The 16,534-nt window shown below is 52.5% G+C and overlaps 1 protein-coding gene across 1 annotated transcript; it reads right to left on the reverse strand.

Moving 5' to 3' along the window:
• Positions 1 to 373: 373 nt before the first annotated feature.
• On the reverse strand, positions 374 to 15,015 carry F2 (coagulation factor II, thrombin). Its single transcript, XM_020881823.2, has 14 exons — positions 14,914 to 15,015; positions 14,406 to 14,569; positions 13,797 to 13,821; positions 13,513 to 13,563; positions 12,061 to 12,166; positions 11,818 to 11,954; positions 10,249 to 10,563; positions 9,812 to 9,940; positions 9,601 to 9,727; positions 8,447 to 8,614; positions 7,753 to 7,926; positions 7,330 to 7,511; positions 773 to 843; positions 374 to 637 (listed from the first exon to the last, which is right to left on the reverse strand). Exons 1-14 carry the CDS (start codon positions 14,990 to 14,992, stop codon positions 500 to 502), a joined length of 1,866 nt encoding a protein of 621 aa, XP_020737482.2. The 5' UTR covers positions 14,993 to 15,015; the 3' UTR covers positions 374 to 499.
• Positions 15,016 to 16,534: the final 1,519 nt, after the last annotated feature.

Genomic DNA, 16,534 nt, shown 5'->3' on the forward strand with positions numbered 1-16,534 from the left:
CTGCTCACCCCTCACTAGCCTGCCCTCCTCCAGCCTCTTCTCTGGAGGCTTGTCCCAGGACAAGCTCTTCACAGTCCAGCACAGGCTTCAGCATCTCCTACAATTCAAGTCAGACTTTGACCCTTCGTAGCCATGTGACCTTGGACAAGGTACTTCTCCAAGTCTCAGTTTACTACCTTGTGTGAGGATTACATGACATAATCCACGAAGGCCGCAAGCCTGGAACATCTGAAATGCTCCTAAGTTCAGGCTGCCATCTCCCCTCTCACCTGGCCCTCTTCTAGGGGCGGCGGATCTTTCGTGTGCCGCTTGTCCAGTGGTGGGACTGGCTCTTCCTGACCTGCCCCATGAACAGCACTGGGAGTCCCGAGGCTCCTTGATAGAGTCACTTTTATTGAGAAAGATAGTTTTAGGAACAAACCACAAAAATAATTCTTTCACTGGATTGGGCTCTGTGATTTTGCAGTGAGGAGCCTGGAATGTGGGTGGCTCCCTAACTTCAGAACCGATCAATGACCTTCTGTATCCACTTCTTCAGGCGGAAGACGTGTGTATAGAAGCCGTATTTTCCATCCCTGTCACAGCCTTCACCCCATGAGACGATGCCCATTTGATACCAGCGGTTGTTATAGGGGCTCTGAGGAAGAAACATGGGGTTTCCAGTAGAGTCAAGTCCAAGGTAGGGTCAAGCGATTGTTCCTGAAAACTCAGGTCCCTCCCCGCCCGCCCAGAAGGATCTACCCACCAGCTCCGGGCCTTCTGAGGCGCTTACCTTCATGACGAAGGGTCCCCCGCTGTCGCCCTCACAGGCATCCCCTCGTTTGCCTTCACCAGGCTTATAACCTTGAGAGAGAACCACAGTGCTCAGGGAGGGGCCAGCTCACGCTCCAGCCACTCTCCCCTCCAGAGATCCTCCGGGTGAGTGCCCACCGGCTGCTTCCAGCCCTCCTGACTCTGCGCATGGCCTCACCCCACACAGCCAAACCCAGGCAGATTTTGTCAGCTCTGTCTTCGACGTACGGCCTCAGCCCCGCCACTCCTCACCACTTCCGCACCCAGGCCCATCACATGCCACTCTCCCCCGAACCGCTGCTTCCTCTCCCTCTCCTCTGGCCGCCTACAATCCAGGCTCCACCCAACAGGCCGAGCGACTTAAACACGTCAGACTGACAGGTAGCTGAGAATAATGGCAGTTGCCTTTACCCAGACATCCCCAAGTATCCGCCACAAACAACGCAGAGGAGCTCAAAGAACAACAAAAGCTACACAAGAACTACACCTTCAACCTAAGTGTAACCCAGAGAACACCCAGACTTCAAACTGCTTTAATGCATCTAACGGTGAAAGTGTTAGTCACTCCGTTGTGTCCAACTCTGCGAACGCAAGGACTGATGCCCACCAGACCCCTCTGTCCATGGGATTCTCCAGGCAAGAATACTGGAGTGGGTTGCCATTCCCATCTCCAGGGGATCTCCCCAACCCAGGGATTGAACCCAGGTCTCCTGCTTTGCAGGCAGATTTGCAGGTTCTTTACCATCTGAGCCGTTAGTTAGATACAATAATTAATGTACATTTACTAATGTATCTAACTGTACACTTAATATCAAAACTTATGTGGAGATGAGGGAAAAATATCTACTAGATCAAAGAAATAGATGCATAGGAGTTAGGAATCTTGTAAATAACCCCAAATCTGCAAAATGAATAGATGAAAACTAAGTAGACCTATACAAAGATACAACAGGACAACAACAAATATGAACAAAAATAGCTCAGCTAACAGAAACTCCCCAAACACAACCATAAATCGGAAGAAAACTGTGACTGAAGTAAATATCAGGTGGGGAATTCCCTGACAGCCTAGTGGTTAGGATTCCAGGCTTTCACTACCATGACCCTGGTTCAACCCCTGGTTCAACCCCTGCAAGCCGGCCAAAAACAAGAAAAGATATCCTCAAGCAAAATTTTGGTGTCTGAAAAATGAATCAGAAATTCAAAAATTAAACAGACAAAACAATGATAAGTAGTTAAAAGCAGAAAGTGGTTGAAATGGAACTCAGACTAAGGGAAGAAAGGAAGCAATGGAACAGAATTAATATGTATGATATAGTCCAAGAAAACTTCATAGAAATAAAAGATCAGATGTGCATATTGAAAGGACCCACTGGGAACCTGGCAAAGCTGATTTAAAACACTCAACTCTGGGGGAAAAAAAAAACAACACTCAACTCTGAGACCTATCCTAAGAAACTGAGACTTCAAAGATGAAGAAAAAACCTTCAAAGCCTCCAAGCAAAAAAAACCAACTCCCTTGGCAAGAGCAAAAGAATTACACTTGGCATCAGACTTTGAAAACAACATACAAAGTAAGTAACAACAAATTCAAGGGAGGAAAACTTAAACCATGGATTTTATATCCAATGCTGCTGAACTTGAGGTATCAAGGCTACAGAAAACCAGTTAGTTACAGGTTAGAACTCAGGAAATTCTTTACTCATAGCCCTCTTGAAAAATCTACTAGTGTACAAGCTTCATCCAACCAGGAGATGGATGCCTCAGCAAAAGGGCTGATTAACTTCCAACAAGTAGGAAGAATACAATAAAAGTATGAGAGGAAAAAAGAAAGTACACTCACTGCTTGTAACTCCCTCCTATTGACTACACAACAATTCAGTGTCAATTTCAGTTCAGTCGCTCAGTCGTGTCCGACTCTTTGCGACCCCATGGACTATAGCACACCAGGCTTCCCTGTCCATCACCAACTCCCAGAGCTTGCTCAAACTCATGTCCATTGAGTTGATGATGCCATCCAACCATCTCATCCTCTGTCGTCCCCTTCTCCTCCCACCTTCAATCTTTCCCAGCATCACGGTCTTTTCCAGTGAGTCAGTTCTTCACATCAGGTGCCCAAAGTACTGGAGTTTCAGCTTCAGCATCAGTCCTTCCAATGAATATTCAGGACTAATTTCCTTTAGGATGGACTGGTTGGATCTCCTTGCAGTCCAAGGGACTCTCAAGAGTCTTCTCCAACACCACAGTTCAAAAGCATCAATTCTTCAGTGTTCAGCTTTCTTCATGGTCCAAATCTCACATCCATACATGACTACTGGAAAAACCATAGCTTTGACTAAACAGACCTTTGTCAGCAAAGTAATGTCTCTGCTTTTTAATATGCTGTCTAGGTTGGTCATAGCTTTTCGTCCAAGGAGCAAGTGTCTTTTAATTTCATGGCTGCAGTCACCATCTGCAGTGATTTTGGAGCCCAACAAAATAAAGTCTGTCACCGTTTCCATTGTTTCCCCATCCACACAACAAATAAAAGACTAGAAGGAACTAAAGGCCTTTCAAAAAGGGGTAAGACCAAAGACAATGACCAGAACAGAAATGCAAACCTTCCTGATCACATGAAACTGTTTGAAACAACTCACAATATCAACAACACATTTGGATCAGGAACTGCCAACGGACGTACAGTGCAGTGGTGGTTCAAGAAGTTTTGCAGAGGAGACGAGAGTCTTGAAGATGAGGACCATAGTGGCCAGCCATTGGAAGTTAACAAAGAACAACTGAGAGGATCATCAAAGCTGATCCTCTTACAGCCACACGAGAAGATGCTGAAGAACTCAACATTGACCATTCAACAGTTGTTTGGCATTTGAAGCAAATGGGAAAGGTGAAAAAGCTTGATAAGTGGGTGTCTCATGAGCTGACCGCAAATCAAAAACATCGTCTTCTCTTATTCCATACAAAAACAACTAACCATTTCCCAGTTGGATTGTGATGTGCTCGATGAGTGGATTTTAAATGACAACCAGCGACGACCAGCTCAGTCACTGAACCAAGAGGCTCCAAAGCATTTCCCAAAGCCAACTTGCACCACTTGCATCACTGTTTGCTGATCTCCTGCCCATCTAATCCTCTACAGCTTTCTGAATCCCAGAGAAACCATTACATCTGAGAAGTATGCTCAGCACATCGATGCGATGCACCAAAACTGCAATACCTGCAGCTGGCATCGCTCAACAGACAGGGCCCAACTCTTCTTGACAACACTCAACCACACACTGTACAACCAACGCTTCAAAAGTTGAATGAACTGGGCTCAAGTTTTGCCTCATCTGTCATATTCACCTGACCTCTCGCCAACCAACTACCATGTCTTTAAGCATCTCAACAACTTTTTTTTTTCCAACAACTTTTTGCAGGGAATAACACTTCCACAACCAGCAGGAGGCAGAAGATGCTTTCTAAGAGTTCACTGAATCCCGAAGCATGGATTTGTATGCTACAGGAATAAGCAAACTCATTTCTCAGTGACAAAAACATGTTGATAGTAGTGGTTCCAATTTCAATTAATAAAGAGCCTAGCTATGAGTTAACTCATGATGCAAAACCGCAAAAAACACAACGCAACTACGTTTGCATCAACCTATTAATACTTCCTACACTGATGTTGTGAACCCCTCAAAGTCATCCATGAGGATTGGAACAACTTCCAAACTCCTGTTCATGTCGACATTTTGACCTCTTTTCATGAATCACAAATGTTCTTAATGGCATCTAGAATGGTGAGTCCTTTCCATAAGCTTTTCAATTTACTTTGCCCAGATCCATCAGAGGAATTACCATCTATGGCAGCTATAGACTTATAAAATGTATTTCTTAAAATCATAAGACTTGAAAGCCAAAACTACTTCTTGATCCATGGGCTGCAGATTGGATGTGTTAGTAGGCATGAAAACATTAATCTTGTGGTATGTCTTCATCAGAACTCTTGGGTAACCAGGTGCATCGTCAATGAGAAGGAATATTTTGAAAGGAATCTTTTTTTTCCTGAGCATCAGGTTTCAACAATGGACTTAAAACATTCAGTAATCTATATTGTAAACAGATGTGCTATCAGGCTTTGCTGTTCCAATTAGGGAACACAGGAAGAGTAGATTTAACATAATTCTGAAGGGCTGGGGGCTCAAGTGGTAAAGAATCTCCCTGCAATGCAGGAGACCTGGGTTCGATCCCCGAGACAGGAAGATCCTCTGAAGAAGGAAAGTGCCACCCATTCTAGTATTCCTGCCTGAAGAATTCCATGAACAGAGGAGCCTGGCTGGCTACAGTCCATGGGGTTGCAAAAAGTTGGACATGACTGAGTGACTAACTCTTTAAGGGTCCTAGGATTTTCTTAAGGGTAAAAGAATATTGGCTTCAACTTTAAGTCACCAGCTGTATCAGCCCCTAACAAGAGAGCCAGTCTATCCTTTAAAGCTTTGAAGCCAGGCATTGATTTCTCCTAACTATGAAAGTCCTAGAGGGCATCTTCTTCCAATATAAGGTGGTTTTGTCTGCATTGGAAATCAGTGGTTTAGTATAGTCATTTTCATAAATTATCTTAGCTGAATCCTCTGAATAACTTACTGCTTCACGTTGCACTTGGATGTTATGAAAACAGCTTCTTTCCCTAAATCTTATGAATTAATCTCTGCGAGCTTCTAAGTTTTGGCTTAAGGGAATGCTGCGGCTAATTCTATCCAGACCACTAAAATTTTCTTCATATCAGCAATCAGGCTGTTTTACTTTCTTACTATTTATGGCTCACTATAATAGCACTTCTTTTGGGGGGTGAGGGGTCACACTGCATGGCCTGCAGCATCTTAGTCCTTCGACCAGGGATTGAACCTGTGCCCCCTGCAGTGGAAGCATGGACTCTTAACCACTGAACCGCAAGGGAAGTCTCTAGAATAGCACTTTCCCTTTAGAAGTCTTCCTTTGCACTTACAGCTTGGCTAACTGTTTGACACAAGAGGGCTAGGCTTTGACTTTCAACATGCCTTGCTCCTTAAGCTTAATCATTTCTAGATTTTGATTTAAAATGAGACAGGTGCAGCTCTTCCTTTCACTTGAACATTTAGAGGCTGTGGTAGCGTTATTAACTGGCCTAATTGCCATAGTCTTGTGTCTCAGAGAATAGAGGCCCGAGGAAAGAGGGGCAGTCAGAACAGTTTGCTGTCTTATATGGGTGCAGCTCATGATGCCCCAAAACAACTGCAATAGTAACATCTGGTCACAGATCACCATTAACAAATATAACAATGATGGAAAATTTTTGACACATTGTAAGAATTCCTAAAATGTGACACAGAAATGTGAAGTGAGCAAATGTTGGTAAAATGGCTCCCATAGACCTGCTTGACACAAACGTTCAATCTGTGAAAAAAAAAAAGAAAAACACAATATCTGGGAAGGGCAATAATGCAAGGCAAAAACCTAAGCATCCATCAACAAATGAACAGATGAAGACGATATAGCATGTGTGTGTGTGTGTGTGTGTGTGTGTATACACACGCATGCACAATATTACTCAGCCTTAAAAAAGAATGAAATTCTGCCATTTCCAATAACATGGATGGACCTAGAGGGCAGTATGCTTAGTGAAATAAGTCAGACTGAGAAAGACAAATACTGTGTTATCACTTGTCTGTGGAGTCCTAAAAATAAAGCAGATGAATATAACAAAAGAAAAACAGACTCACGGACAGAAGAAAGTAGGAGTTACCCATGGGGACCGGGAAGTGCGGAGGGGCAAGACAGGGCTCGGGGGTTAAGACAGACAAACCACCACATACAAAGTAAATTAGCAAGATCCACTGAACAGCAGAGGGAAACACAGCCGTTATTTTGTAATAACTTTAAATGGAGTATAAGCTATCAACACTGAATCACTATGTTGTACACCTGACACTAACATTGTATATCAACTATGTTTAAATAAAATGTATAATACGTGTTAGTATACTGTAATGGTCTTTATCTTTCTGGCTTACTTCGCTCTGTATAATGGGCTCCAGTTTCACACATATATATGGACTTTAGAAAGATGGTAACAATGGCCCTATATGCAGAACAGAAAAAGAGACTCAGATGTATAGAACAGACTTGTGGACTCTGGGAGAAGGTGAGGGTGGGATGTTTCAAGAGAACAGCATTGAAACATGTATATTATCTAGGGTGAAACAGATCACCAGCCCAGGTTGGTTACATGAGACAAGTGCTCGGGCCTGGTGCACTGGGAAGACCCAGAGGGATCGGGTGGAGAGGGAGGTGGGAGGGGGGATTGGGATGGGGAATACATGTAAATCCATGGCTAATTCATTTCAATGTATAACAAAAACTACTGTAATGATGTAAAGTAATTAGCCTCCAACTAATAAAAATTAAAAAAAAAAAATGTATAATACGTAAACAAATAAAGCGAAGCCAGGACTTAAACACAGGCCTGCGCTGTTAACACGTCTCATCCTCCCAACCCAGCCCGGCCACGCCCAGGGGACTTGCCAGCACAGAACATGTTGTCGGTGATGCGGATCCGGGTGGAGGCCTTGCACACTGGCCTCTCCACGAGAGGCAGGTTGACCACCTGTAGGACGCTGGGCTGCACCTCGGTAACGCTGGTGGTCCACGTCTCCCTCCGGTTGCCCCAGCCCGTCACCCGCCCTTTGAACCCAGCCTGGAGCAGCCTTTGGGGAAGGGAGAAGGATCCAGTGAGAACAGGCCCGCCCAGGAGCCTCCCGGCCCCAACCCAGCATCACCCCCTTAGAGACCCGAGTCTAAGACCCCCGTGCAGGAAGGCCCGAGGCCTGGAAACGGGAAGGAGATTCAGCAAGGCAACAGGATGTCAGAGTCGGGCCCAGAACCCAGCCCAGGCCCCCTTAGCCATGAGCCGCCCGCCTCCCCCGGCTGCCCTCCTGGCTGCCCCACTTGGCTGCTGTCTCCTTGTCGGGCAGGCACACGGGGTGGATGTAGTCGGAGAATTCGATGGGCCTCTTGAGCTTCAGCAGGGCGATGTCCCGGTCTAGATTCTCCTTCCAGTTGTACCTGGGGTGGATGTAGATCTTGTCCAGCATGGAGATCTTCTCGACCTTCCGCTCATACCTGTGCAGACCCCAGCAGAGAAGAAACAGAAGCTGCAGGCCACCCAGGGAAGTCGGCAGGTTCCTTGAGGAGGCAAACTGCCTGCCCTCAGGCGCTGGAAGTCAGGGTAACCAGAGGGCCGGCTCCTGCCTTGGCAGCACCCCCGGCAGCTTCTTCCCGACCTGAAGCTGCCCCAAGTCTTCAGGATCAAGCAGCCCAGGCAGTTAGCAGGAGGACACAGGCTGCGGGCCCTGACCCAAACAGCCTCTACTCAGGGGTCACACCTGGGCCATGTCCTGATGCCTGGAAGGGCGCCAAGGGCAGGCCAGGAGTCTGTTCTCTGCGAAGGCTTAGTTTCTCTGTCCCCAGGTCCAAGCTTTGGTCAGGACATGGCCAAACAGACTTCACAGCAGAGACTGCTGGGTTTTCTACCGTGAGAGACGTACAGACAAATCTCCGGGGTCTCAGGGCCACTGGAGCCCTCACAGCCCCTCTGGAGGACTCAGACCCCCACCAGACACCCGGGGCCCCCCTTCTGTACCTGGTGCGGGAGTGCTTGCCGATGCGCACCAGAAGGTCGTCCTTAGTGAAGTTCTTGTCCCAAGGCGGATACAGAAGACAGTGGGCGGCCGTGAGGACCCAGCGGTCACTGATGAGGCTGGCTCCACACAGCAGCTCCTGGGGGCTCTTCCGAAAAATCATCACCTGCCTGAGGGAAGAAGTGGGAAGCATTAGGAGGTGGCAGGGTTGGGTCGGGGGGCGGGGGCTGCCCCATTCACCAGCCCTGCAAGCAGAAAGGTCTATCTAGTCAAAGCTATGGTTTTTCCAGTAGTCATGTGCGGATGTGAGAGTTGTACCATAAAGAAGGCAGAGCGCCGAAAAATGGATGCTTTTGAACTGTGGTGTTGGAGAAGACTCTTGCCAGTCCCCTGGACAGCAAGGAAATCAAACCAGTCAATCTAAAGGATATCAATTCTGAATATTCATTGGAAGGACTGATGCCGACACTGCAGTCCTTTGGCCACCTGATGAGAAGAGCTGACTCATTGGAAAAGACCCTGATGCTGGGAAAGATTGAGGGCAGGAGGAGAAGGGGACAACAGAGGCTGAGATGGTTGGATGGCATCACCAACTCAATGGCCATGAGTTTGAGCAAGCTCTGGGAGAGAGTGAAGGACAGGGAAGCCTGGCGTGCTGCAGTCCATGGGGTTGCAGCGGACACAACTGAGTGAATTAACAACAAGAACAAGCAGAAAGTCCTAAGTTTAAGAACTAAGGACAGAGCTAAGGGCTGGGCCCAGACCCCAGCTTGACCTGGCTACCCCTGGGGACAGAGCATGCATGTGACACCAAGGGGCAGCCACCTGCTTTTTGCACCTCTCCTTCCCCCCGTCGAGCTTCTTCCAGGCCAGAGTTGGCATAGCTTAGCAGAGCTCTGGGGTCAGAAGAACTGGAATTGAGTCCTGCCATGTAACCCATTCACTAACAGCATCACTTAGACGAGTTCCTTAAGCGCTCTGAGCCTCAGCTTCACCATCTGATATGGAGAAGTAACAAACTCAAATCTAAATAGGTGGCAGTGAGGATTCGAGGCGATGCTGGTGCCGGGCTAGGTTACAGTGGAGCCTAAGTCTGTGAGCACGGAGAAGGCTCCGGGGCGCGGGGTGGGGGGCGGGGGAGGCGAGGAGCACGCACCAGGGCGCCAGGCCAACCTCCGCGTCCTGACCCTCCACGATGCGCCCCTCGATGTAGGACTCGAAAAGCTCCGTCTCCGTTTGGTCCTGCAGCTTCTTCTTCTCGAACAGGGGTCGCAGGCCACAGTCTAAGGGGCAAGCGGGACCGTGAGAAGCGGAGGGCCGCCGCGCCCCCGCCTGCCCGGCCGGACGCCGTGACCCCCGCGCCTTACCGGCCTCCCCGGAGCCGAAGGTCTTCTCGTTGAAGAAGGGCTGGAAATGGCCCTCGGACGTCCGTCCTTCGATGGCCGCGTCCGGGTCCTCACCCAGCCCGTCTCCCAGGTCCGCATCTACCGGCTCCCCTGCAGGGACCCAGACACCGGCTGCGGCTGGGCCGGGCCATGCCTCACCCGCCGCCTGGGCCTCCCCGAGCCCCCACCCCGGGGCGGCCGCGGAGGCCGTGAGGCGTGGAGGTTAAGTGTGCAGGCGCACCTGGGTTACTAGCGCATCGCAGCTGGCCGGCCTCACTGGCCTCAGCTGTGCGCAGCGGCTAGGCTCGCCCCTGCCCGGCTCAGGAGGGGCAGGTCAGGAAGGCCCTCTGCACACGTGGGAAGCCCAGGGCCAGGGAAGGCACTGTTCCTGCTCTGACCGCCAGGCCCTGCCCTCTCACCGCAGTAGTCCAGGTCACAGTACTCAAAGCCGCCAGGCTGGCCGGCCACGTAGCACCAGGCGCCCTCCTCATCCCCGTCTGGGTTGCGGCAGAAGTTCTCCACCAGGGGCACGGCCGGGTTGAAGTCCTGGTCCTTGCTCAGAGCCTTGGCCTGCTCGCTGCTCCAGGCAAGGCAGCGGGACCCGTGTGTGGTCACCGCCAGGCGCCCCCGGTACTGCCGGCCGCGGTCCGGGATGCACGTTTCCGGTCCGGGCGACTGCCTAAGGGTGGAGCCTCCCGACCGCGGGATCAGTTCCGCTGTGACTCGGTCCTGGCCTGGTGGGCGAGGAGACACGGAGAGCAGAGAGCGTGGGACCACAGTGAAGCCAGACAGGATGGGAAGCTCTGCCCCGTGACCTTTGACCTATATGATGTCAAGTCACTTAACCTCTCTGAGCGCAGTCCGCTTGCCTGTAAAAGGGATCACTAATGAGGTTTTTTTTTTTGCAGGGTTGTTGATATTTGAACAAAAGATCTGGCGCACGTGTCTGGGGCGTGACTAGCCAGGGACAGTACCCAGGTTTCACCTCCTACGCTATCTGTACTCCATTGCTAGTGCCCGCCCAGAGTCTAAGGGATTCTGTGTTTTCACAAAGGCCCATAGGACAGATAGCTGGATCCACCGAGGATGGCAAAAGAGAGCAACCCATGTTTGGTAGATTGAGTTACTGGCACTAATTCGTTACCCCTGCCTGAATCTCCACACCCTCTGTCCTGTTATTTAATTTATTTATTTATCTTTTTGTCCTGTTATTTTAAAAACAAAGTGTAGCCTCCACCTCTCGACCTTGGCCTTGATCACTTGACTTGCTCTGGCCAAAGGCATGTGGGCAGAACTGACTCTGCCAGTTCTGTGTGCTTCTGTTTACTGTTTGGTATTTCTGCCATCCCATGGAAGAAGCTGCAGGCTTTCTGCCTCCCTCACCTGTGGAAGAGCAGACCTGGATCCACTCACCCATGGAGCCGAGCTCAGCTGGACCCTTTGTTTGAAGCGACTGAGCCCAGCCTACATCTGGACCCCACAGACACATGATCGAATGCGGCTGCAAGGAGCAGAGCCACCCCAGCCTACCCCCGGACACATAAAAAATAAACGCTTACTGCCCCCGAGCTTTTGTGGTTTGTTGGTCATTTTGTGGGCTTTGCGGGAATATTGTAACTATAGCTAGCTGTCACCTGATGGGAATTAATCATGAGACTCATGCAGGGCTGGACTGTACGAGGCTTGCTGTTGCTGCTCATAAAAAGGGCATGTGGACTGAGATGGTTAGGAAGGGCTTCCTGGAGAGAAGAAGGCCCCGAGCAGGAAGGAAAGCATATTTAGAATGAGCCATGTCCTGGATTGTAAGGAAGCAAAAGCTGGGGACGGAGAGGAGGCTGGAAGTGGACTCGCTCTGGCCTCCTGATGTCACTAACCGGGAAGTGTCAGTAACTAACCCCGGTCAGAGGGCATCTCGATTCCCGCCCTGCGCTGCCAACCTGCGCAGACCCATGGGCCGTGGCCGTGAGCCACAGACTGCCCCCACTCACCACACACGGGGATGCTGCACTCTTCCCTCCGCAGAGTAGGGGATGTGGTGTAGCACCAGGGCCCAGTAAGGCTGCCATCTGGGTTGCGGCAAAAATTCTCCCGCAGGTCAGCCCCCGGGTGGGTGGTAGAGTTGATTCTGGGACAGAAAGTGGCTCAGCAAGAAGTCTCCCCCGCCCCACCCCACGCCCAGCATCTCCTCGCCCCCAGCGTCTCAGCAGACAGGCCCGCTGCCCGTCACTCACTCCGGCTTATGTGGGTAGCGACTCCTCCACAGCTGGCACTCGATGCCTGACCGGGTGACGCTCACGTTCCCGCGGTAGTTCATCCCCACGCCTTCAGCGCAGTTTCCTGCGGAGACCCCCAGCCCAGGTGTCTGACGCCGAGGACTCGGCCACTCGCCTTTCTCTCCTCGTAAAGCCCTGTTGGTCCATCCCCTCCAGGCTGCTTCTGCTCCGCGACCCTTAGCCTGCCTGTACTCAGCACTTCCTTTGTGCCCAGCAGGGCTACACTCCATTGAGCAGCAGGCGCCAAACGTTCACGGAACGCCCCTGTGTGACGTCCATGTGACAGGCGCTGTGCCCAGTACCAAGGACACGGCAATGAACACGGCGGTCAGAGTCACGGTAGGGCCCTGCCCCCACGGAGCACGTGTCCAGTGGCTCCCCACAGCAGAACGAAGACGTGAACGAGGTCCTTAGGATCCGGCCCTGGTCTGCCTGTCCTGTTATCTTAGTCCTCAAGCCTAAGGGCCTTTGCACATGCTCGGGCCTTGGCCTTGGGATGCTTTCCTATTTATTCATCAGTGCATCCCACATATACAAGTAAAACTACTCCTGGGGAGTGGTCCTTGATTCTGCCAGCTAACGAAACGCTCCCTCTCCTGGAATTCTCTGGGAACCTGGAACAGAACTTTTCCATCCATTAATTTGATATTTTGTATTTTTGCTTTCCTATGAAATTATGAGCTCCCTCATTCTCTTAAAATTCCCAGCACTTGACCATAGAGCTTGACACATTGCAGAGGTTTAGTGAGAGGGGCCTACTGTCATACTAAAGGCGTATTTGGAATGCGGTGGAGGAGGGACAGTGTGCCCGGAAGGCTCGGCAAGGTGGTGTTATTTGCACTGGTTCTTGAAGGACAGGGCAGGGTGGGGTGGTTCAGCAGTGAGGACTCTCGGGGGGAGATAATCGTGTTAACAGGGGCCAGGATCTGACATATCTTGGCCTGTTTGGAGAAATGCTTTCAGGTAGCAGGGGCTCTGGCTTCAGGGTTGGCGCGATAGGAGAGAAGGCTAAAAGGGAAGGTTAAGGTCAGAACCTACCAAATTCACCAGGCTAAGAAGCCTGTGCTTTATTCTGGGGACAACGGGGACGGTGCTGGGGAATGAATGTGATGTTATTGAAGCTCTGCCCTGGGGGCACGGGGAAGACTGGCACGGTCCAGGGGTTGGCTGAGAATGACGCCTTAATATTAATTCATGACACGTTCATTCATTTCCTCCTCCACAATGAATCATCCTACGGATGATTGCCAGGCACACAGCCAGGGGCAAAGACGCATCCTTGACCTCAGGAACAGAAAGGCCATGTCAGCCGCCAGAGGCCACCACCCCCCACCACTACTCTGCGCTTGTCTCAGGCTGACCCCTCATGTCCTGCACAGGGGTCTCCCCGCCCCCATGTCAGTTCCTCACCTTCCAGACATTCATTGAGCTTTTCTCGAGGATTTCTCGCTGACTCACAAGCTAGAAAAGACCCAGAGACACCACTGAGATTGAGGTAGGGACGGGACAAGGAAGGGTGGGACGGCATTCAGAACCAGAGGAATGGGCAGACGGATGGAAGGAAGGAAGGAACAAACGAGGCAGGGGTGGAGGGGTGGGCGACTGGATGGACCAGAAGATTCTCTGGGGTGGAGCACTCTCCAGCTGGGGTCCCCAGGACTCCCCTCCCAGAGCAAAGTCTTCTGAGTGTTCACCTGTGTACTTGGCCCAGAACACATCCTGAAAAACAAGGCTGAGTATGAGGTTGTGGCACAATCCCTTTTGCTTTTTATAGTCAACTTAGTCTTCTCCCTACACGTCCCCCTTTCCCATACTCTGCTTACACCCTGGGGACGTGAGGCGAGCTGCCTCTACCCCTCCGCCCTGCCGGGTCAGCCAAGACTGGAAGGGATTTCTGTGGGTGGGGTAGGCTGGCGAGGAGGGGCCCAGGCGGAGCCCTGGGGAAGGGGAGGCCGCACGGGGCTCCTGGGACCCTGAGGCCCCAGCGCCCAAGGAGGGCACAGATGTCGCAGCAGAGCTAAAGCTGAGACGTGTGGCCAGCGCCAGCAGCTGCAGGGATCCCAAGGTAGACAAACGTCTAAAGACTGAGGAGCCCCCTTCCCTCGAAGCCAGACCCCGGGGCCTTGACAGAGCCAAAGCGCTGGGCCCTCCCACAGAGACTGAGCTGTCCATCCCAGCGGCCCAGTGAAGCGGGGCCCACACGACGTGATCGACAAAGAGCTGCTGTGTTCGGCCCCCTCCGTTGTGCTCCTGCAGCGGGGACCCCTTGGGGGGAGCCGGGCCCTGCCTCACCGGGGCCTCACCGTGGCGCTGAGAGACTCCAGGGCCTCGAAGGCCTCCTCGCGGCTGCAGGGCTCCTCCAGGCACTCTCGCTCCAGGTCGCCCTTCCGCAACTCCTCCAGGAAGCCCTTGTTGGCACGGCGGGCCCTCTGGAGCAGCGAGGATGCTTGCCGACGGCCCAGGAACACTGCAGCGGGAGGAGGGTGGGACAGCGGGCACCGTGGGGGCAGGAAGCAAGCCCGGCCGGCCTGCTGGCTTCCGAAACGGGGGAGGGGGCCTCCGGGGCGGCGGCAGGACCCGGAAGGCGGCTAATGGCAGCCCACTAGCCCCCGCCTTTCACGGATCAGCCCGCCGTCCATATTGCCTGAGAGCCGCAGTCAGTGTCCGTCCGGCCCGGAGCGCCCGGCTCCTTCCCTGAGCTGGACACGATGGGAACCTGGGGGCCGGCCCTGTTTCTCTCAGTGGAGACCCCAGCCCGCGGGCCCGCACCCCCATCCGCCGGCCTGTCGCAGCTTGCAGCGCCCCTCTTACCATGCTGGCTGTGCGCGAGGCTGAGCAGGGCAGCCAGGGCCAGGCAGCCAGGCAGCCGCAGGCCTCGGACGTGCGCCATGGTGTGTCCGCTCCCAGCACTCTGCGGGCTGGTCCTGACCCCTCCGGGTTAATGTTGAACCAACGTGAAGAAATCAGCCGGGAGGCGGAGGTCAGCGGGTCAGGGCCGTGGGGACAAGCAGATGGAGAGCCCACCCCCGCCATCCAGGAGGACTGCCGGGTCCTCCAGGAACCGCGGACGGGGGGCCTGGGAGGAAGCCATGGAGCGGAGCCCAGTGTAGCCGCCACCGTCCGGCCCCTCGCTCTCTGGGGTCAGTGGGGTCACAGGGCTTTCCCGCAGGCTCCTCCCCATCCTAACGCACGGTGATGGTCGCTTTGACCTCTGTGAGCCTGTCTCCGCCTCTGGGCGGTGGGGAGAGTGTCTTGCTGTGGAGACTGAAGGAGATTCTGAACTTAGAGGGGGAGCTGAGTAGGCAGTGGCTGTGTGCAGCAAGGCCCGCGGGGAGGTCTGTGGAGGCCACCGCGCGCGTAAGGAAATGGGAGGCGGGGTGCAGCCAGACGCGAGCGCCCTGCCACCCCAGGACAGCCCAGGGCAGGGCCGGCCACCCGGCCGCGGACGGAGGGTCCCACGTCCCCTCCCCGCGGCCTGGGAACCAGGGAGGCGTGTTCGTGTGCAGCGGTTGCCGGAAGGAGGAGCCGGGCCCTGGGCCCCCCAGGCCTCCAGTGCGTCTTCGTGCCCAGGTCACCCAGGACCGGTGGCCCGTGGGGCAGCTCGGACCCCCACGCCCGCCGATCTCCGGGCAGGGCCCTCGCTCTCCCCCGCGCCTGTCTGCCCAGAGTGCCTGCCGCTCCCACATGACCCCTTGCCCGGCCTCCCCCAGTCCCCGATTGCAGTAGAAAGGTAAATATTAGTCCTGGGTCTAATTAGGACAGAGGGCCGAAGAGCAGGAACGCAGGGAGCACAGGTTTTCGCCTCCCCATCCTCCTGGCCTGGCTGTCTGGGGTCTGGACTGGGGTCATGTCCAGTGTGGGAAGATCACACAGAGAGGCCCAGCGCAGAGCAGGGGACGAGGGGTGGCAGGGAGCTAGGGACCAGGGCTCCTAGGAGTCAGCTCAGCTCCTGGGGGGCCCGGTTCCACCACCGTGTATATATTTACGTTATATTCATTCCTGTTTTTCTATGTATTTTAAAAACTGAGGTTCAGCTTGTATACAACAATGTTGAAACAACTCACAGTGTTTCACTCAAACTGTTATTATGTACACACCCATGTAACTACCACCAGCTCAAGAAGAGGACATTTCCAGCCCCCAAAAGACTCCTTCCAGTCCTTCCTGAGATAATCGCTACTCTAACCACCATCATTATTACCATAGATCAGTGTTCCTACTTTTGCACTTCATATAAATGGAAACCACCAGCACATATGTGTTTGTCTGGCTTCTCTGGCTCGGCATGTTTCTGAGGTTCACTCCTGCTGTGTGTATCAGCAATCTGCTCCTTTTAAAGCTGTGTAGTATTTCATTGCATGAATATTGTAATTCATTTATACATTCACCTGTCGGTGGGCTTCTTGGGTGGTGCTAGTGGTAAAGAACCCAC

Source organism: Odocoileus virginianus, chromosome 10 (genome assembly GCF_023699985.2).
Source record: "Odocoileus virginianus isolate 20LAN1187 ecotype Illinois chromosome 10, Ovbor_1.2, whole genome shotgun sequence".
Taxonomy (NCBI): Eukaryota; Metazoa; Chordata; class Mammalia; order Artiodactyla; family Cervidae; genus Odocoileus; species Odocoileus virginianus.